Source organism: Phaethon lepturus, unplaced genomic scaffold, assembly GCF_000687285.1.
Source record: "Phaethon lepturus isolate BGI_N335 unplaced genomic scaffold, ASM68728v1 scaffold40340, whole genome shotgun sequence".
Lineage (NCBI taxonomy): Eukaryota > Metazoa > Chordata > Aves > Phaethontiformes > Phaethontidae > Phaethon > Phaethon lepturus.
In genome coordinates this window covers 3,011-26,418 of record NW_010512054.1, presented here as the reverse complement: position 1 = coordinate 26,418, position 23,408 = coordinate 3,011, and the positions used below count along the sequence as shown (strand labels likewise).

General features: G+C 37.4%; 1 protein-coding gene across 1 annotated transcript; it reads right to left on the bottom strand.

Annotated features, from left to right (window-relative positions):
* Positions 1-3,279: 3,279 nt before the first annotated feature.
* Positions 3,280-16,141, bottom strand: LOC104619693 (exportin-4-like; the record flags this gene model as incomplete). Its single annotated transcript, XM_010285662.1, has 5 exons — positions 3,280-3,454; positions 3,727-3,884; positions 6,288-6,400; positions 15,073-15,226; positions 16,025-16,141. Coding segments are annotated over 5 exons (717 nt in total), but the record flags the coding sequence as incomplete, so codon positions are not given.
* Between the last annotated feature and the right edge of the window lie 7,267 nt (positions 16,142-23,408).

The window sequence follows — 23,408 nt, the reverse complement described above, 5'->3', positions numbered from 1 at the left end:
TCTAGCTGGGCTTTTGCCTTTCTAATTTTGAGCAACAAAATAACTCAAATCTATCCAATTAATTTATTTAAGAAGGTAATACAGAAGTTAATACCATGAAAAAAAAGTTTTTAACACTTCATGGTATTCTCATAAGGAAGCTAGGATGAATAAGTGCCTCCATAAAGTACATGCCCAGATAGTCAAAGAGTTTATCCATATTGAACAAATCTGATCAGAAAGGAACCTTACTAAAAATTCCCAGTCCTTATTTCAGGTTAGCTACAGCTGGGCTACCAAAGATGTCATACAGGTAAACTAAGTGACACACTGTAGACCAGGGAGCTGAATTGTTCTGATGGATCCAACAGAAGCGATGGCAGAGCCCAGTTCAGAACTCAGATCTTCAGGAGAGGCAAGATACAACCAGTAAAGTCAAAGTGAAAATGCTTAATTTCTCTAGTATGGGAAATGAAAATTGGTACTTTTTCCTTCACAGTCTGCTGACCCTTTGATGAAAGAACACTTCTAAAATTTTTCAAGCAGTAAGCTGGAAAGTCTTGGAAGCAGAGCAGAGAAGACCAAATTCAGAATGAGCCCTCCCATCACATGATATTTAAAAAAAAAAAATCATGAAACAGGAACAGTGCATTAAGATTAATTTTGAGAAAAAGAAGCCTTTGATATAATTTCTATTTCTATTTGACTTTTCGTCCAACACCCTGTTCATACTCTTCACTAATTCAGATGGACTGTTTGATTTCTACTTCTGTGTAAGCGCTGAGTGTTGAGCAAGGCGAAGCAGAGCTGTGGACAAGCATCTTCTCTCAGACCCAGTGCTATGAAAGGAAGAGATTATTTGTCCAACTTGCACCATGAACTAGCCCCCAGCATTGCTGAAGCTTAATGCCTTCCACCAGTGTAGCTGTTCAGGCAAATGTTTCAACTTCCTTCAGCCAATCTCCCCAGCCCCAACTAGCAGTTTAATGTAAAACAGCATTTGATGTTTGGATTGTGGTTTTTTCCCCTCTTAGTTGAAAATCAGTATTAGCTCCTTTGAAGTGGTTTGCATATTATGGTTCAGGATCTCCCAATTTTGACAGTTTCCACAGCAGGTCTTCAGTTAAGTAGATTCCTTGTGCCTGACAGGGTTTCTGCAATGTTCTCATGAGACGTTCTACTGGCACAGGAAGTGGCAGAAATATGGGAAAACAGCTTTTACAACCAGCAAAGCTTAAGGAGTACATCTGCCTGCATTCTGCTGCACTTCAGATTTCTGAAGAGTTCCAGGATTATTATCTGAGGACTCTACTGAGCCCAATGCACACAGTATTTTATCTATCAAAAGCTCTTAGAGACAACACATGAGCTCACAGAAGTTGTCACTACAAGCAGTCTAAGCAAGAAGCATGGGAAACACATTAACTATGGCTGGGACGTTCCTAAGCCAAAAGTTTGTTTTTGGGGAAGCATAGTAGTATTTCTACAGGCACAGCACACAGTATCATCATGCCATCTGGATTAAGTTGGTAATAACTTAAGTCTCGGTAGCATGCCTTATTGCTGACACACTCTTAAGGTATAAGAAATATTTTTTTGAAGGCCCATCACCACAGAATCCTGTATCATCCTGGGAATCAGAAAAACAGCATAAAGTTGATAAAGTAAGAGCTACGACAGAATGGAAGGTTTCTCTTTCCACAGAATGATTTAAAGATTCAAGGACAGAGAGAAAATTCTCTCTTAAAACAAAAAAAATCTTGCATTCTCTCTTTCTGATGTTGCTGAATCTAAGAACATTTAATTTCAATACTGAAATCAATTTCTTCAGCAAGAACTAGGGGATTATGTAAGTGTAGGCAGCCACAGTTTACTAGGCATAACTGGCCAGCCATTTCCAAAACAAACTTTGTAGCAGATGCTGGTACAAGCTACCATAAGCTTTTGCTGAGAGATGAAGTGTTTTGAATGGCGTTACATTAAGCACTGTTTTTATTAAATATGGTTGCATATTCTAACTCTCAAGTAACAAGAGGCTAACTGAGGAAACAACATCTCTTTAGTCCCTTTAATTTAAATGATAGGTGCCTATGGTTTTGCTGAATCTTTTCTATAAAGGCTTCAGGAGCATTCCTAACTGTGCTGGTGAGCACCAGAATCTATGTTCAGTGTTCTACAAGCGGGGCAAGTTTTGACCAATAAAGCTTGTAAACTAGCTGTATTTTAGATTCTAAATTTAATCACCAATTTTTGGATTAAGATATGAACACACTTGAAAGTTTAAGTGGGTGCTGGGCCAAAAGCAAAGACATGATCTAATGCTCTGCAATGAATGCTAATTAACACAGCTGTGATCTCTGGTAAAGAAACACATCCATCAACTTTATAACTAAACACGTCTATAATTATTTTCAAACTCAGGTAATTAAGCTCAGTCAATATAGCAAAACTGGTACAATTTCATACTTTTTAATGACAATGGGAAAATACTGGCTAATATCTTGATAGTCTTATTTTAAAATCAATAGCTACTGCACATAAATAGCTTCAGTGCAAGATTATTCACCTTAATTCTTAAGTGCTTTTTTTCTTAAGCTATGTGGTCTTAGAAGTTTTTATTTTTAATGCAATTTTTAGAAGCAGAACATTTATATATATACATCATATCCCTACTGCTCTTTAATGTTACAACCAAAGTTTGAAAGAAACAAACAAACAGAAAAAAAATCCTCTGAATTCCTGTGCTAGATTTGTACACAGCATTACCATTTGAACTGTCTCAGCAACGAAGGGATGATCTGAACAGCTTAGAAGTATGGACTTAACAACAGATCTTAACAGCTACATTCACTTAAAACAGAAGTTCCTGACTCAGAACTCTCAACAGCAGTTAAGTTTCAGTTTGTCCATATGTTCACGCAGTCATTTTAAGCTGTCAGGACTGTAGCTCATTCATTACCCACAACAGTGTTCAAAGTAGTCCTACAAGAGCAGGTCAGCAATATTTAAAGCCTTTAATACATTTAAATGAATCCATTCTTTTTCAAATGAAAATATGAGACAAGTGCTTTAAATCAAGGGAAAGTCTGAAAGATGCACACAGTGTGTAACTATGTTCATTATGTTGTTTGAAACAAAAAGAAAATCCTCTCAGATGTGATTTTTTAGAACAAAACCACTGAAATCACAACAATTTTATTAACAGTTGCTAATAAAACAGCCAAATCTCATGTCACTTATGCTTATCACAAATACAGAGAAATAAAAAAGACTGCCTAATATTTGAGAGCAAATACTTACCACTTCTTCCAAGGCAGCACTTCTTCCAAAAGAACAAGTGAGGTGTGCAAGGCAGTTAACAAATGAAGAGAAAAGTTCATTTGGAATGGCAGTTAAAATATTGCGTGGAAATACGGTTATCAGGTTGCTGATAATACTGGAAATTCCCACTGCTTCAGAGTCTTCTATTTCAATTCTATAGATAGAAATAGCAATTAGTTTTTTGCCCTTAAGAAAAATGCTAAAAGTGAATTGATTTTGTTGATACATTTTCAATCAATAAATCTATTTCATATTAATTAACCACAACCTACTTTAAACTGCCTTTTCTTAATTTCAGTAATCCAACAGCAAGCACAAATTATACCCAGAAATAAGAAAGTCATAACAGTTCTCCACAGAGATACGCTACCCTCCAAACTAAAGATTAGAAGATGCCATCTAAATTTAGAGAGCAGGCATACGTACCCATTGATAGTATTCAGTAATCCCTCAATGAAGTGTGCCAGGTAATCGACTTGTGAACCTTCATCGGGAAAGACTGGCCCGTGCAAAGACGCCAGCTGTGCCAGACACTGTAATGAATCTTGGGCCATATCTGTATCTTCTCTGATTTTTCGATGTACCTTTCAGGAAGTGAGATAGTTAATAATACACGGAAAATAGGGTGTTCTTACAACAGTCACATGGCTCTCAATCCAAAAGAGCACACACCAAAAAAAGCTTACTATAACTTCCATTCAGTCTGAAATGCAAGGGTTTCTACCACTCTCTAAACTATAGTAAATGTCAAGATCATGACTCAGTTCACAGAATCGCAAGCCTTGAATTAACTCACTGAAACTAACGTTTAGTTAAGTCTCACCTACATGTTGAAAATTGAACTGTCTACTGAATGTTATGTCTTAAAGAGAGAAACAGATGCCAGCCAGTCAGACATACTGCTCCTTCTAAAAACAGCAATAATGACAGTCATCTCTATTATGCTAACTATGCCTAGGCTATGGAGTCTTGCTAAAGTTAGTCAACAAGTTCAATCAAGATTATACAGATGCTTCTTTAGCAGAAGTAAACACTGAAGACATACACAAAAATGAATGCATCACTTCCTTGGCAACACCCTTACATTATACAAGGCCAGCAGTAATCTTCCCGCGTTTCTGCGAACAGTTATGTCATTACTTCTGCTGCTGAGGCTTTCTAGAGTCAAATCTTACTATTTCAGTAATCATATTCTCACATACTTATTTTAATTGTCAAGAATGGATTTAAAGAATTTTCTTAGGCTCATGCCTCCTATTTTTCTTCACAGAATATTTACTGAATAAATAAATATTGGGTAGCCTTTTCACCTCAGCAATATTATACATAAAGGTACAGTTAAAACACTAACCATTTCTCTGTGGCATTATAGTTGCAACTTTGCCCAACTCATAACTAGTTGGATTAGCTGCACAGTTAATCTCTGAAAGAGCAAACTAGCAGGAGAAACAATCCCCGCAACAGAAATACCCCTCCTAACAGACATCCCACACTAGGCTGAGATTAGAACTGAAGGCTTTCTCTTTAACATGGCAGCCCTGCCAGCTTTTGCAAGGTTATTAAAATTTCTCAGATCAGATAAATGAATATAAATTGCTACCATTTGCTTACATTACTTCAAGTAGCAAACTAATACTACAAGCCTCAACCATTGCAAATCAGGAATCTAAAACCAAAACTGACAGCACACTGCCCTGGCTAGCATTCATGCAAAAATAATAGTAACCAAAACCTGCCTGTATTTGATTAAGTAAACTGCAAATGTATTAAAACAATTCTTCATGTTATTCAAAACATTATTCTTATAATGAATATGTAATTGTAAACCAACCAAAGAAACAGATACCGGACTCTTAACAACTTCATACTATTAAACAAGGAAGGGTTAATATGTAAGCCGAAGAGTTATTTGCATGTGGAGGTTCACAGCTGACAGTAGCAACTGTCTGGATAGTCTAGACAGCTGTTCGGATTGCGCGTAGCTGTTCTGCCAGTGATTTTTTCACCTTTTCAAAACTGCTGGAACAGATAAACTTGCAGTAAAAAAAAAAAAATTTTAAAACCCTAATTTATCAAAAAAATCCTATAAAGTACGACATGTATCCAAGCACGTATCAGATAACTCTCAAGCAGCACTGGAGAGTTCCATTTCCTTTGTCTAACAGTAACTTTGTCCAAGTTTCGAGCACATTATTTCTCTGCTTTGCAAAAAGTAAAATAGCGTGAGAATGCTGAATTCTCAGGTCCCAAGAGATGTAACAGAAGATAAAATATCATAGTAAATTAATTTATAAGCCAATATATGTTGCTGCTGCAGTAACTTCTTAGCTGAGCAAAAATGACAAACTTCTTCCCCCAACAGTGGTAGAAAGAAAATAATACTAATTTTATCCAATTTTAGAATCATAGGTCTTTTAAGCTATAGAAATTGAATATTACATACCCTATCCCAATTCTACCTCTTCCCCATCCCTCCTAACTTAATCTATTTTAACTTGTTTGGATTTACTTCGTGCTGAGGAAAGAGATGCAGAATTCTGCATGCTGCAGAAAAGAAAACTGCAATTACATTACTATTTTCAGCTGTTCCGTTGAGCAAATGCTTTAAGATCAGCGAACACAAACTGTTCATTTGATCTTTTTTTGAGAGCTGTTACACCTTATCTGAAAGACATACACTACTACTGCTCACCATGTTTGGTTACATTTGATGAATACATGTCCAAAAGTATTAAACGTATAGAAGTTTAGATTATATACCTTTTTCTTTTGTTAATGGTCATAAATTTAAGGCAATTTATAGGCAAAATACATACTCAGTAACCTAGGAAAAATACAATACTTCTATACGCTTTGACAAGCAAGCTGAAGTTAACAGAATCAGTCCTACCTGATGCAAAAGGAAGCGTCCAACAATACAGTTTTAGAACAGGAAGGAGCTGCTTTCCTTGTGGTCTGAACTATGAAAGTTGAAGAAAGAAACTTACTGTAAAGAAAAGCTCCATAACTCTGCTGTCCAGGAGGGTCTCGCGCCAGGATTCTGTTGGCTTTAGCATCACATTTTGTGAGGATTCAAACATAGCTATATAATGTCTGCCCAGTTATCTGGTGTCAAGGTCAACAATAACATTCCTACTTGGCTTTAAAAAAATCCTAGATACAACAGGATCCATTCAGAAAGAATGTAATGGAAACAAACTTTAAGCCTCTTCACATACACAGCATAATTCATGCATGAGGCCAAGGAATAAAAGGTATTAAGTATTGAAAAAAAGAATGCTCCAGGAATGTTAGATAACAGTTTGATCATAATTATGAGACATACCATAGTGATACGATCACTTTGATAACCAGGGTGTCTAATGTGACACAGCGAGAAGGGAAAAAAGCAACCGCAATTAACAGGTGTTAAAATTTATGCAAAATGGGAAATCATTTTCTAAAAGATTTTCCTGGCAGCTTTTAAAAAGGCCTTATGATAGCTAAAGATAGCTCATTGAAATCTATATCCTATTTTTCTAAATAGCCAAATATGCGTCACAGAATGCAGATATGTTAGCCCTGCATTAATCTACATTTTTTAATCACGCTGTGAAGAACAAAAGCATAAGGCACCACAAGGCATCGTCACGTTAAACATGTTTGTAAGACGTGCATGAAAAACGTGCACTCCGTGAAGCCATGATTTGCTGCACTCTTTTCCGTTCTTACTGTGTCTTTTGGCATAACTTAATTTACAAATTCTGCAAATGCTCAATGCTCTAGTACAGAAAAAAACAGACGTGAGTAAAAAAATTTAAACAAGCAAGTTACATTCTTTGTCAGTCTGATCACGCAGAAGAGTGTTTATCAAAGATTTTTGAAAGTGCTTCCTTCTGTGACACCCCCCAATCCAAACAGTAGTAAAACTGCCTTAACTCAGCAACTTACATTTTCATTTGTCTTTATTAAACCCTTATCCTCCCTGATCCCTTTCTGACACAACCATCAGAATAAGTAAGAGCATGCTCAGCTGCATGTAATTTACTTATTGGTAATGAACTGCATTAACTTTTGTAGTCTAAGTCATCAGGTATTATAAAAAGCATGTATCAAGAAGTATTTATATGTCTAAAAGAAAATAAATTTCACAATAGTATCATTCAAGAAAGCAGACCTCTTAACTTTTGATAGGTTTTGTTTAAGAGAACAATATATAAAGCAAACATCTAGCTTAATGTGAAGGATTGGGCCACAAGACAAGATGCACAATTTCAGTTTATTTACACTTGTCTTCTGAGTTCTACCAAAACCTGATATGCCTAACAACACTGCAGAACCACATTCCAAAAAAGTGACTTTTTCCACAGCACAGTACCAAGTGGACCTTCACTGGTCGTACGTGTTCAGAAGTGTTGTCAGCACATTATAATGCATAACAGTGATCAAGGACTTTCACATTAGTGCAAAACAAAACCAGTTTCACCATTTTCAAAATTGTAAGTGTGTGTTGAACCATACCAGATTATTTCAGATGGGTAAAAACGAAAAATCACAGAATTGTGTATTTTACTTCAATCTGAAATAGAGATGTCATTTCAGTGATCAAAAATGCTACCATTCTGCCACATTTAAAAAAACCCAAAGGGCATGAAATTATCACATGCAAGCATCCTTTATCAGGAGTAATATTACAAATTAAAACTAATTTTAACTGGCAAATTAAGCTACGCCTTTTTCCCCCTTTTCATTCAGAATATTTTAGAAAAAACAGTGTTTTAAAATTGTTTATTGACAAGAGTGTCCTTTGCTGTAACTCTCCAATAAATGACTGGCTTGGAAATACATCAATATCATAAGACTGTGATAGATACAATATCAACCTCTGAAAATCAATTTGCTCTTCCCTAGGTTAAGTCTACAAAAGGGACCAGCTACATAACACTTTTCACGTGGAATGAAAGCAGGGCCAGTTTGCTGTCACTATTTTAACAAGCCTCAGTATTTAGCAGGCCTATCCTGTTATTTTTAGTACTGTTTCTCACGCTAATGGACTGATGACACATCTGACAATAGCAGATTTGTGGGTAAAATATCTGTTCACTGAACAATACAAATTATGCCTGTACCTATCATGGAGATCTTGCATCCATTTTCTATCAAGTACTAGATGTATGCAAACATCAGCATAAGTTGGCTGTGGAGATGCTTGCTACCGTGAAATACCTCAACTTATTCTGTGCTATGGTTCAGCCTTATTAGCAAGCAGCTCAGTTATGCCAAACCTGAAAAAATGGCACTAAATTACCTAGTACATAGGTGTACACACAACAAATGCAGTTTTCATCATCAAAAATTACTTTAATTCTCAATACTTATGAGGAAACAAAAAGTACAGAACTTGCACAACACTTTTTTGTAAGCACTCAAGCTATAACATAGATTTATGATAAGCATAGACCAGTCTACTATGATATCCTGGAGGACCTGGTGGTTTTTTGTTTGTTTTTAAATGAAAAAGAATTGTAAACCACTCCTGATAATAAATATAAGTGTTTGTAACACTCCCAGTTCTACTGAAGAATGAGTAACTCTCATTACAGTTCACTTTGAATGACACAGAAATCCAAGCTAAGAAACAGCTACCAGAAGCCCGGCAATGCTTCACCTAGTTCACAAAACTTATGGCACTGATTCCTACAGAGACTAGAAACTTCTGTTTGAATCGGAACAGACTATTCAATAGTATGTACCAAGATCTACTGAAAAGCGTAAGAATATAACTACATGCCTTCTTGTATGATAAGGCTCATATGCTCACCAATTTAGTGCCTAGAGAGGAAGAGGAGACGACCATAACGTGTAAGACAGATTTTCTTTTATCTTTGCATAAACTTATGTAAGTAGCCATTAGCTCTATGCTTGGTTTTGTTTCATGAGCTGAAGAAATAAAAGTAAACTTCTTTAAATTGTAAATCTGTAATTTAAAAATTTTAATTTGTAAAAAAAAAAAAGAAAGATAAATTTGAAGTTTATATGCTTCTTGGAGGAATGTATTAAAAAAGAAAATAAAAGATAAACAAATGTGTAGTTTTCCTCCCACTCTTTGCCTCTGTCCCAGGAAGGAGCTGAAGGTTGAAGATGACTATCAAAATACTTCATATCCTAAGGCAGCCACGTGGGATTATAACGTTTCACTTCAGGACTTCCCACAAATTCCAGTATCTAAGAATGGATCCCACAGTGTTTTTCATAAGAGAAGCTGGGCTTGCCCTTCCACAAAGCAGTAAATTAGGAACTCAAAAACCGAAGTTGAGATTTCTTCTGCGAGAACCTCGTTCTCAAATTTGTCCACAGGAATGAAGAACAATTCAGAAATGGAGGGAAAACTCTTGGGGTGCTAAGGCCCGAATATCTTTCTTAAAAGTGATTTTAATCACTTTACCTTTGTTGTTTGGAACATTTCTGGAGAACTTTGTGTCAGTCTTAGACTTCTATTTTACAATTAAAAACTGCATTAGAAAAGTAACTGCTTGGAAATCTGCCACCCAGTGTTAAAATGCTAACATACTGATTATAGTTGTATTTTTAAGACCTCCTCTGGCTTGCTAGCTTATTAGCCAAGGACATGGGATGAGTCTAGGAGCAACTGTCTAAAACTGATGCAGAGGCTTGCTGCCCCCTATGGAGAAATGGTTCACAAACCTTTATATAACTTATACTCCTAGCAAACATATCCAGCATTCAGGAAAAGGAACATATGCTTAAATATTTAATTATTAAACATAAGTATTCTTAACTGTCATGAGAATGAAACAACTACTTTGTGTTGGAGACACTGGATTCACATTGCATCTGTGTAGCAACAGGCATAGGAAGTGTAGGAAGACTCAAGCTAATTTTAAAACTGGCCAATTCCGGAGCCACTCATGGTGTGGCCAAGCCAGTACCAAGTCTCATGTTGACCACTCAAGTGGATTCTGCAGCTCCTGCTACATTTTGCTGCTATGTTTATACAGCTAATAGTATGCCAGCTAATCACTTAAGCCTAGCTTACACTTAAAGCACCTATGCAGAAGTGACTGCCATGCAGATGCAGCTCAAGAGTCACACCTTTCCACTATATACTGGCTGCCATCTAGGAAGGTGATGACAAAGCACTGCAAAACTGGAAACTTAAAACCACTGGGGCAAGAGAGCAGAAGAGGAAAAAAAACCCCAACTATATATTTTATCAGTTCTACTTCATAAAAACAGTCATTACTAGTCTCTTCTCCTCTTCTGATAGTAATGTTTTTAACATGCTTTTTCATTGTAAACTTTTCAGAATTAATTCAGGAAAACCCAAATGATGAAACACTAATTGTTCAGAAGTTCAATGTCAATACAAATGTGTTTAGTGCAATTATGTCCAAATTCAGGGAATCTGTAAATCTCTGTTTTGCCCAACTCTGTCTTAAAAAGTTGCTAGAAAGTATTGTCAAGAAAACACATAGTACCCTAGAAATAATTTCTAAACATCAGGGATTTCAAAGTCCGGTCAGTTTTTGCCTAAGAATGATAAAAGTAAAATGCAGCTCTCTTTTGCACTTTCTTAAATACAGCTATTTTAGTTACATTGAATTTTTCTTTAGATCCCAAACAATAGCCAGGATAATATCCCAACCCTTTATCTTTCAGGTAAGGACAGACTGCTGTAGTAAATTCAGGATAATGCCAGGCTGCTAACAAACATAAAACCTAAGGAAAGCAGCCCCTGTTGCTGAAGGAAATCTGTGTTGTCGCTCCTCAGTACAGGCTCAATCATTTCTGTAGCTGTGCAACAAATCAAACTGGGACCTCAACCTGCTAAAAGAAGTTTTTACCCAGGTGGTTTCCTGTTCAGTACCATGCTCCTGGGAGGTGCTAGGGCAGGATGCTTTTTGAATCAATCCTCAAAACAAACCTCAAGTTTTCTGGAGCATTCTGCATGTTTTTCTTGTACTTCCATTACACATAACAGATGCTACCAATCCAGGTTGGACCGAGTTCAAATCTTGAGAGTCTGCAGAGCTATATGGTTCACAGGATCTCCCAGAAAGGTGTCTCATTCTGGCTTGAGGTACAAAAGATGTTTTCAGAACAGAGATATGAAGAGCTTCTTCCTTTAACTGTATGGCTGACATACTTGAAAAAAAAACAGTATTCAGATCAGACAAAAGATGACAAAAGAGAGAACAAAAAGACAAAATCTCCAGTCAGTTCATACAGTTGCCATCGCACCATCAATTTCAATGGAACAACGATGCACATCAGTGGAGTGCAACCCATCAGGTTTACGTAACCTGTATTTTAAATCCAATCCTCTATTCTACATTCACTTGAAAATTTGGCAGCTTGCCTCCAAGCAAGTAGAGGCACCAAATCCAAAACAAGAACTAAAGTTCAATTTCTTCTTTATTCATGTACTATTAGCACTGCTTACAAAAAGCTGTAAACATCCATACCTTAATGAATAAAGGATAAGTAGTTCTATGACAGCTCCTAATGACAGACAATAAACACCCTTCTGTAGATGGGAGACAGCTGGACAAAATTTTATGTTCTGTTTAAGAACTTTTGCATTTAAGGACACCCATCCCAAGTCCATTAGAATGGGATTTATCTGTTCTTGGCAGCCACAAAGTCAAGAAGTAGTGAGAAACATCTCTGGAAGTAAAGAATATAAATTATACTTACATCCTGACTCCACAGGACATATTATATGTCCATGTCAAGGTGCATTAAAGCCCAACGACATTCAGCTCCCTAACTGGAGACTTTAAACACTTATAATGTATTAGGAATGGGATCCTTGAAGACATTCTTGTAAAGGAGAGGGCTGTACCTTAGTACCAATCACCTGTACTTCCTTAATTAGTCAAAACGTTCATTTAAGAAAAAATGCAGTTAAAGCTAGTTCCATCTGAGCCAACAATATTCAACAGTGCTGTAACAGCACTGAAAAAAGAAACTCCACAGAAGCCAACATGCCACAACAGACTGCCATACGTTCTTAGTGCAAAATAGGAATCCTATGTTATTGTCATTTCCAACAGTACTGCCAAAAGCCTCTGAAGCATCCGCAAACACCAGGTGAACTAAGACCCTGAGGTAGCTGATAAAAATAATAGATGATTGCCTGTGTGTTAGAAAATGAAACGGAAGAAAGTGCCCATGACTGAAAGGAGGCCTCCTAGATCATCATGCCCTGCCCTTCCTACTGCAGGCACTACATCCTAAGACACTCAAAAATTACTAAGTTCCACCTTAAACGTAGGTAGGTTCCAGGCTCTCTTCTTTCATTGCTCCAACGAGATGGCTATTCCAGAATGCATCTTTTATGCCAGCTCTTCTTGCTAGCAATAGGCAATACAGACTTAACACAACTGTTCTGTTAAAATTGCTGCCAGCACTGTCCATTTAACAATGCCGCATATACTAAGTTACCCTATAACAGCACAAGAACACTTGAGAAGTTACATGTTTTGATGCAATTCTCGCAACTTAGTGATTTAAATAATGTGCCTCTTGGTGATGGTCACTGTAGAGTTAATGCACATTTATGCCACTTCGTTTTTTTTTTTGAGATACAAAAATCTTGCTAAAGATCATATACAAATACTGTTTATTACTGTTATGCTGCAGGGAATACTGAGAATCAATACTATCTTACCAGGGGAAATACCAACTAAATAAAAAAGATCTATCTGTGGATACAATGGATCATTTTACTCCATGCTTCGAGTATTAAATATATGCCCATTGCTTTGGCATATGTACTGTCAAAGATTTGGAAAGAGGATACCGAAAAGATACCAACTGATCAATCAACACAGCAATTCTTACATCCTGATGTAATGTGCTACCTATTTAGAAACCGCAGCCAAGTTAAGTTTCACTGCCCATGAGCTAACAATCAACAGTTACTTTGAAACCAACCTTCTTAAGGAAGAGAGATTTATGCCACAATATAATAAACATGGTGTTGTAAACACCAACACTTACTGAATCTTCATCAGCCAAGAACCACATTTCTCAAGGATGATTAAAGTCATTCCAACTTCTGTGAAAACAGGTTTCTACATAGACAGAGGAGACCCGAGCTGGTGCTGTAATTCTTACAGCAAAATGAAATGTCCAATGGTAGAAAACAAAAAGATGGTATCAAGTGGAGCAGAAGTTATGAAAAGATTTGAAAGAGAACCATGTAAGAGCACCTGTGGTGGTTCGGACTAAAGGTCGATCTGATCTCCAGAAGTGGCCAGAATTTGTTTAACAGATGTAGTATCTCAACTAGGCCAAGTAGCGGAAAACACTGTTAACCTTAAGCAGCAGTATGGCTTCCTTAGCTATTTCAATTAACAGTTATTTACTAGCACCTATAGACTGAATCACTTCATATTATATAGACTTGTAAACGAAAGCTGGAACTCACAAGGCTTCACATCTTGCTTGTATATGTCTGGCTCCACCACTGCAAACCTTAGTCTAGGATAAAGCGCTCGTGAAGAACTAGAGCCTTCACTTCCGAACTGTAGCAACATCAGTATTTGGGACTACAACAGAGGTTTAGACAGAGCAAGGTTAAAATTCAGAGGGAACCACTTCTACCAACCACTGCATAACACAAGAGCATTTCCTTTCTATTTAAGATTACAGCTTAGGGAAAAAAAAAAAAAGTGTTCACATATTATATTTGAATTCTTACAAATCCCAAATCCTCTTCCAAAAAATTTTATAAGATGCAATAATTTAACTCCAATCTCAGTCTTACAGGCACATGCACTGAATTCCTGCCTGGACCCCTACCAAATCACTTCAGTGATTAATAGGAGTAGGATATTTACTTTTAATCTGTAGCACCCTCCATAAAGACAATATAACTGGTATCCTGCTCTACAGATGTGAACCAAGGAATAACTAGTTTCAAATAAGTTTCACTTTTGCTGCCCACTGCATAATGAACAGAACCAAGACAACAGAAAAACACAGATACTGCCTTCTGACCGTCAAACCAGGAAAGCAAATAAAATGCTTTACGGTGGATTTGAAGGCAGCATCCAGATTCTTGCTGTATGTATAACTTAGCAGCAATTTCAAAAAGTTTTAAGAAAAAAATTTTATAAACCAGCTTAAAAATTTGGCTCTTGGAAAGTTTGCCAAGCATCTTAAGGACAGTCTAGCTATTAAAAGATGCACTGTAATATTTTACTGCAAGTGCTCTTAACCCTCTGTTAAATAGAGAATATGAATGATTATTTCTACAATATTAATTTTGGGCTGAGTATTTTTGTACTTTTTTTCCTTCTCTCCTTTACTAAGGCCCTTTCTCTTTCTGAGTCCCATTTCCTCCTCTACTTTCCATCTCCACCTTTCTCTGGACTTTCATAATCGGCACACTTCACAAAGATGTCAAAATGGAATGGCACCTGTGTATTGCCAACAAAAAAAAAGCGAGATGTCATCTCCTCTCTCCTGCACCAACCAGACTGACCATTAACCCATAACTGGGGGCTGCTCTGCTGAACTAGTTTTGCCTTTTATATAAAACACTTTTAAACTTTAATGAAGAGCAACAGCAGTTTCTGTATGTAAGCATCTGTTAGCAAGCACAGGGATGACCAAGAGCACTAATCGAGGAAAACATAAATCAAGGACTAAATATCAGGCTTGTAAGTTTTACATTTTTCTCTTCTCACAAAGACTTTACTTATCACCTGGTAGAAGTGACCCAACTTAGCTGAAATAAAGGGCCTGACATTAAAAGGATATAATTTGGAGGAAGAAAGTTCCAGCTTAAGACCTGATTGGCTAGTGCAAGATAACGCTGAAACACTGAAGACATCTGAGCATTGAGGTTTTCACGTCTGCTGAATTCCTGAAGTACCTCTACTGTGAGCATGAAGATCTGCCGCAGATCGTCCTCCTATAGACAGGACAAACACAATATATTAATAGAGTTTCTCAGTCATTAATTAAAATGTTGATTAAAAATAATTTCTTTAATACTTTAAGGGAAAAGAATTTTCTGTTTTCCCTCTATTTTTGATTAAAATACAAAAAATACTCTAAAGTTGTCAGTCAAGTCAGAGCTCTCCTCGCTCCTTTGCCAAAATTAATAAACTGTGTTTGTAAATAATATGAAAAAAATCTTCTCATAAATGCTAGTCATTAAAAGAAAAACTTAACAGTATGTTTTTAACTACTGGTGGAGGAGAGAGTTGGTCTTTGGCATGAAAAAAAGTTGGTAAGTTGTTCCACAACAGTCAGTTTAAAGCAATGCCTTCACAAAAACATTTCTGCCTGGCCAAACAATACATCTGAGACAACGAGACTACACCATCTGCAATAACATTTTTAAATACATAGCTCTCCTTGGCTTTAAACCAAAGCTATATTTAAGACTATCATTGTTCCACAGAGTGTTCGTTTTGTTTGCAATTGGTAGCCAAGGAATTAAAAGAGTCCAACCACATAAAGATCTGTAGCTCTACATTCATAAAATGGGCAAAAGGGATTGCACCTTTTTGATACAAGTTTTTTAAAAACACATTATCAACTTTCCTGAAGTAGCCAGTATCTGCATTTATAATATATCTGTCCTATTAAATGCTGTTAGGCACACACTGTACCTGAATGCACCTGGCACAAGAAAGTACTTCTGCTTCTCAGTGTTTAAATTTTAGAAAGACAGGTAGCATATGTTGATACAGAACTAGTTTACCTGAAATATACGTTTACAGTTACCATGGAACTCCATGCTTAGTCCAATGTTGCTGGTTTTACTTGAACTTGAGAACTCGCTCAACAACGCCGTTAAAATGGAACAGGCCAAAGTTTGCTATAAAAAAGGGGAAATAATATAACTAAAACATGTCCAATAACATAATACCATCTACATGGTAATTGTCCTTAAATTATTTTATTAACATATTTCTACAACTATTACTTCAGTTTCTTCTTAAACAAACTAGAACAACTCAAACTTTCAGGCATATAGATCCTTGGGTGAACCACCTCTGGAATCATCCAGGTTCCATCCTTACAAAAGAAATTCAAGCATTTGAGCAATATAAAAGCTGACACCTGTGCAATCATCACTACAAAATGGTAACAAACTTATTGCAATCCATTTCCCAGCCTTGCTGTTTACTTTCTCTCCCTGTGCACAGGGCTTTACGGGTATTATTTCCAGATTCCGTTTCCACTCATTTCTATTGATCTTATGGTTCAGGTCACTCTGAGGTCTGTTTTGACCCCTCTTTCCATTTGCTACACTTACCGTGTTGGTATTTGATCATGATTAAATTTATAGCACTGAAAGTAATAAAGGCTAGTCAAAAACAACACTTGCAGTAAACCATCTACAACATCTTCTCCCTCTCCCTCCATCAGAAAAAAGGTGAAAAATACGCTGAAAGCCCTGATGCTTGAAAGCTTTTGGATACTCCCCTCTAAAACACAACATCCACAAGCCTCAGAAAGAACCTTTAAAACGACTCTATTAGAATGATGTCTCTGAAGTGATATAAAAATTGGTGAGAAAAGGCATGTTAATTTTGGAGAAAGAGATCCATGAAGACTGAAGGTTTAAGGATCTTTTTCATTCTCAAAAGTTAAGGTAGATCAAATGCTTATCATAAAACACAACTTAAAAGCCAACTTCCCTTTATGAAACACACTGCTCCAGCCTTTGTTGCTGTTTTTTGAAGTAAAAAAAGCTTTTTTTCCTCATGCCAAAGTCCAGTAACCATCAACACCAGTTTTAATTTTTTTTTAAACTGACCATTACATACAAAGGGGAGTAAATATTGTACAGTGGAGATGTACTTCAGAAGTCTGCATGTACTCCAGAAGTCTGCCACAGGCTACTGTAACAAGCACAATAGAAATTGTATACCGACAAAATGAAAACACTTTTTGTTAAAGAGACATTCTTAACAAAAAAACTTCAAAATTACTGGCTATCCTCCCAGACTGTTTGGAGCCAAGGTGCCAGGGATGGACAGAGGGATAGGAATTGTTAAAGGGTCATGCATGCCAGCAAGTGTCCAGGGGTTAAACATAAATATGCACACTACCTCTGAACACCCGAAAGATTAAAGTGGAGATGATACTATTTATGCAAGCTCATACAACAGCTGAGACCAGTGCCATCCACCCACCAACTGCAACATCTTTGTTCAGAAATGCCTCTGAAGTCAGTACCTTGACCCCCCAGACAACTAGTTATCTTAGCCAGTATACACTAAATTAACATTCTTACTTGCTAAATAAGTCCCAGACAGATTGAACATAGTGCCTTCATGGTAATATATAGGTTTTTCTCTTCTACTATATAACCACACTCTACAGTGGACCAGCATATTGCTCATTTGTTGCTAAATCCAAGCATTCCCATTTTAAGGAAATAAATATTTATTTCAAGTGGACTATTTCTCATCTACAGTCACCACTGTCACACGTCACATATGATAAAAGCAACATTCAGCCAGTAAAAGCAACACCACACTTTACTCCGCAAAAGTACAATTTTGCCAGTTCTATGCTAGACTCAGAAATACTTCTAATTAGCTCAAACATTTCAGTATTTTATTTCCAAATTTCTGTGTAAGCTATTTCCTCTAAATAAAACATATTTATTGTGTAAATCCAGATTTGATCCAATATAAAAAAATTAGGTTAGGCTAACACTGAGTTTTAAATCCGACATTAAAAGTTCCATATGAAAAGAATTAATCTGTGCGGGCGAAAAAAAAACCCCAACAAACTAAAAAAAGGCAACCCAGAGTTTGGCTCTAGAACAATGCTTCAGATAAAAAACATGTTTTTAAAGGAATAATGCAAAGTTGCCAGAGAACACTGACCAATTTTGTTATGTGCCAGGAGATGCAGAAGCCTCACAAGGCTCTCTCAGTACTTTAAAATGCAGGCTTTTATTTTATTCTTGAATTACTGACACACTGATACTTTTCAGCTCAGAGAAGTCATGATGTACGGACATCATTAGTTGCAATTACAAACCTGTACAGCTTGATGCTCTATAATATACCATGGTTACCATGTGGTATTAATGATTACAATAGTACAACAGCCTGGCTAAAGCTAAGCTGCTTCAGCTCTATCATGCAAAGATCTTCACACCAAGCTACCATCCAGACCACCACAGGACAAGCAGGACAGTGATGCAGGCTACCTATCACTCGCAGTCGGTTGCCAATTATTGGAAAATAAGTAAGTTCGAATGATAGGTAAGAAGCAATAGGAAAAACATGTTTGTTCCCACCGTGATTACAAATAGTTAGCTAGCTGAAATGACAGACATCATCTCCTTCCATTTTCTCCAGTTTGCTTACATGGTATATAATAATTTATCCTTCCTCTTTGGATAGTAATGTGCTATTACATGATAAAAGTGTGTTCCAGATTTTTTGGGGGGCTTTTCTCCTGATTTCAAGGAGAAATGTAAAAGGAAGGTTAAATTTTATAGCTGATGGTACAGAAATCTCTTCAAAAACGTAAAGAGCAAAGGATGCAGTTAGGCTGACTGAACCTGCTCAGAGCCTGATAAAGCAGCTTGAGCAGTGACCTGCCCCCCTGATTTCAGTAACAGCTACTTCAGATAGCTCTGACATCAGTACCTGCATTAAGCGTGAAAGGAGAAGTGTGACACTGCTGGATTTATGCACTTAATTCCCTGCGGCAGTCTAGCACACAGCGAACACCAGGGCACACTGCATCCCTCCACTCTCCTCCCTCCCACTGACTTCTCAGCATCCCGCCAGCTCCTTCACCTTGGTATTTCAATACCTGGGGTGCAAATCCTGCCCCGCTCCCTCATCATCCCAAGGGGGCTGTGCGCACTACAGGCACATCCATGCCCTCCTGTCGCGCTCTGCAACTGCGCTTACCCCTTGCATCCATGAGGAATTTTAAGTACACCTATATATGCAGGTTACCAGAACAGGAGAAGACCAAAGATAAGATATTGGATGGTAATTTAAAATTTACTGCAACAACAGGCTGAGAGGAGATTGCTTGAGACTGGTTTCCTAGAAGGTAGGTACCAACCCCCAGGAGTTTTGCTTACAGACAAGCGCAGAGGAACAGATCAAGACCCGTAACCTGTCCTTGCAATGTCAAGTATTTGCATAGAGCTGCATACAAAACCACCACTGCTTCCCAAAACTGCCATAAGACTACAGGAATTTATACAGATTGTACATAGCTGTAATATTGCCATTTTTATATGAATATTAACAAAATAATTAGCATCAAAGAACATGTGCCCTGCCATCTATTGAACTCTTCAGAAACTCTGGAATAAAATTTAAACTTCACTAAAAGTAAAATCTTACTTTATGAAAAGTTACTTTCAGTAAAGTTAATTACTAGTATTTTGAAATACTTTTTAATTTACATGCATGTTTGGTATGAAGACACTTTAAGTACTTAAACGCAAATGGAGGCTATTAGAAGAAAGATTTCAAGAATCTTAAAAACAACATAATTTCAGATAAACCAATACAGTTGCACTCTGAAATAAAATTACTTTCTCTTGCACATAATAAAATTTAATGCACTTAATACATGCAAAGTTCTAGGGTGGAAGGTTTTTTTTGTTCTTTTGTAGTGTGCTTTTTTTAAGGTTTTTGCCATGCCACTGAAAAGATTAAGAATCCAATTTAATAATACCATACAGTAATAAGTAGAAAATTCATGTGATTCTGGGCATCTTATTAAAAGTCAGATCTGAATGTCTACTGCACAGCAATGCTATTAACTTCATACCAGTAAGAGTACACCTCTGAACCTAGTTTGACTCACTCGCTAGCAATTTCACTAGTTCTGCCACAAGTACATACCCAAACAATATCTCCATCTAACAAAATAAAATACTTCTCTTGTTGAGAGCGGACTGCCTCTGAGAATAGCTTGGCACTCACCCCAGTTAGCTTTATTACCAGGAATAAACTTTATGAAAGATCGCTATACATAAAATAGACTCTCAGCTGCTCAAACAGAAGATCAATGGGACTTGTGATAAGAGATTAACTTGGCAATCAGACACCCAGTAGTAACATCGTTTTAGTGGTTTTCTTTTTAAATTACTCTAATAAAACACAGACACTACAGACTATGCACCATTTTAACAGTAAACAACATTTATATATAATTCATAAAACTCAGATACAGAAGGTAAATGCAACTTATTCCTCCAAATGGAATGTCCCCTATAACAAAAGTTAAAGCCATAATGTTTGAAGGGATTTCACAGTTGTGCCTGGACTGCCCATGGAATAAGTGAACTGCTTCATTTGAGGGTAGTTAGGTTACAAAGCATCTGAAAGGAAGAGTTCAAATACCGCCTAGGAAAAAATGGACATGTGGTACACCAGCTCCAAGGCAGAAAAGCCAACAGACAAAGCAGCATGAACTACAACACCAAAAGTGTCTCCTCTGCCCTGAAATTCAGAGCAGAAATACAGCTAGGTTGTCAGAGCCTTGATTAAATCATTCATTTTTACTACAAAACCTAAACTATCAAGCAATCCCCCCCACCTCCTGCAAGTGTCATTTATACCTACAGAAAAATGATTAAGTATATTTTAAAAGAATAAAGGTCTCGCCTGAACAGAGAAAAATCAGAACATCTACCCTGTTACGTTAGATCACTGCTAGCCTAAATATACATTTGGAGTAGTTTTTATCCCTATCCATATAATGTAAACTCTGTTAATGAAAGCAAAGGGAGGCCACAAGAAGCGTTTAATAATAACACTAAACATGCTAATTTTTAACTTGCACAAGAGCAGGAAGAATCAAAGAGGAAAATCTATCAGAGGTAGAATTAGCTGCGCTGCCCCTGGATGATAAAATTCTGTAGTGAGAATCTGTGTCAAAAGCAATTTTACCAAATATATTGTTTAAAGCAAGGCTTCTTTTATAAAGGCAATAATGTACTTCTCCCCTAACTTGCTTGAATAAGCGCAGCTGTATTTGCTAACATTTTTTGAGTATTTAAATCCCCAGAAGGTAAGCTGCAACTTCAAAAGGAAAGGTTAACAGGGTGGCCCCAGGACCAAAAAAAATACCATTGTGTACACAGAGTAACTGGGGTCACTCCATCTTTTAAACTTGTGAGTATTGCAATGGAGCACGAGGGCAGGGGGAACCCAGGAGCTGAAGTAGTAGTTCCCAACCAAAGAAAACCAGAATATATTCTGAAGAAATATAAGCAAGCACCAGGAAGAACTCACTGGATTTTCCCTTTGTTCCATCCCAAAATGAGCCAATTGGTGGAAAAAAGCTGTAGAGCTGGGACAGGATGAGAGGAATAGGACCCACAGCTGCAGTTTTCTGCTGTCAGCACAAGGGACTGGTTGGGCAGTGCACCCCTTTCCTCCCATTCCCCCTCTGCCACCATGCAAAGACAGACGAGCAGCACCAGACTAACACACCACACCTCGAGCAGCACAACCGGCGAGACCCTGCTTCCCTTCCTTGTGGGGAAACCAGCCAAACCAAGCAAGGGAAGCCCCCAAGGTTGAGCTGAGAAAGAGAAAACCAATTCCTCTGCGAATCACTGGGGGCCACAGGAAGATGATCTTGTGGCATGTGAAGCATGCAGGCTTTGGCCAAAGACAGAAAGGAAGTAGCAGCCTCTGCTAATAATGGAAGAGGTCCAGGCACAGTTTGCTGGAGCTTAGGGTGCAAAACATGTTTTTCTTTGTTTCTCTGGGAACAAGCAAAGTTGTGAAGCAGAATCAGGAGAGGAAAAAAAAAGTAATCTTCTAAAAAAAAAAAAGTGAAAGTCTGAAAAACATTTATCTAGAGGTAACATATCTTCACCAGAATCTTGTCTGAAAGGCACCAGTTAATCTTCATTCCTACACTAGCTGCATGAACAAATCCAAGACTTTCAATTACGTTCAAAATAATGAATAGTAAGACTACCCATGCAACTCACCATCAGTATCACTCAGCTTTAAATATACATCGTCCTGGCAAATGCTCTTTGGCAGGCAGGTGTCCCCTCTCCCCCCACTTTTCCCAGGGACCATTCCTGGTCCTTCTTGCCTGCCTCTGCCTGCTATACTGCCAGATATGCCAAATGAGCTGCATTACATGCCTGTGCTCCACAGCAGATTTGCTTCAAGGAAAAAAAAAAGAAAACAAAAGGTTAAAGGTACAACGCTGGTTGTTTTTAAGTAGACTCCCACACAGATTCAGTTTATTACTGAACATATATATATATTCAGAAGGGCAGCACCTCTGACAGGAAGAGGGACTAAAGACTGAGCAGCTAGGATCAATAAATTTCTTAAACAGGCTTTTCCCCTCAAGCTTGTTTGTTTGTGTGTCACCACAGCAATAAAAGAAATACAGGTGTAACACATGGAAAGGCATAATTTCTTCCTCCCAGTGAATCTCTGAGGTCTACAGGTGAGGGCCTCCACACCTGCACATCTCATGAGAATGAGGAAACAGAGCATCCTGGATGCCATACATAGAACAGGGGGAACACAGCTCTCCTCAGGATCATGCCTCCTCACTTCCTAGCCCTGTCTTTGAAATTGTAGCTCCGTTGTAAATGATAATACTGGGAGCTATCAATTCCTGATATTAAAGTTATTATGCAACTAAGCTGGAGTCCTGCTGTACTGCATCTCCAGCAAAGTAGGCTCTCTTTCAAAAGCGAGATCAGAAAACTTTAAAAGGCACTGTGGTTAATACAACTATTAAAAAAAAATACTTACGTTTTCAAGTTCTCTTACATTTCTATTACTGAGTTTTAACCTCATTTGGAATAGTTTCTGGATCCTAAAATTCCCAAACCAATCTTTAACACAGTAACTTAGGCCTTTGTAGAGCACTTGTCAGCATGAAGGAAACAGCTTAAATATACTGGTTAACCATCTGGTTTTTATACTCAACATGTCTCAAGGGCACCAAGGTTCACAGGACAAGGTAATATTTTATTAGACCAGAAGATAGAGCTGAGGGTAGAGGGGAGTAAAATAATGGGTTTTTTTGTCAAATATGTAAAAGTCATGAGAGCTTCTCCAAATCCTACGCTACCACATGAGACAACAACAGCTAGACAG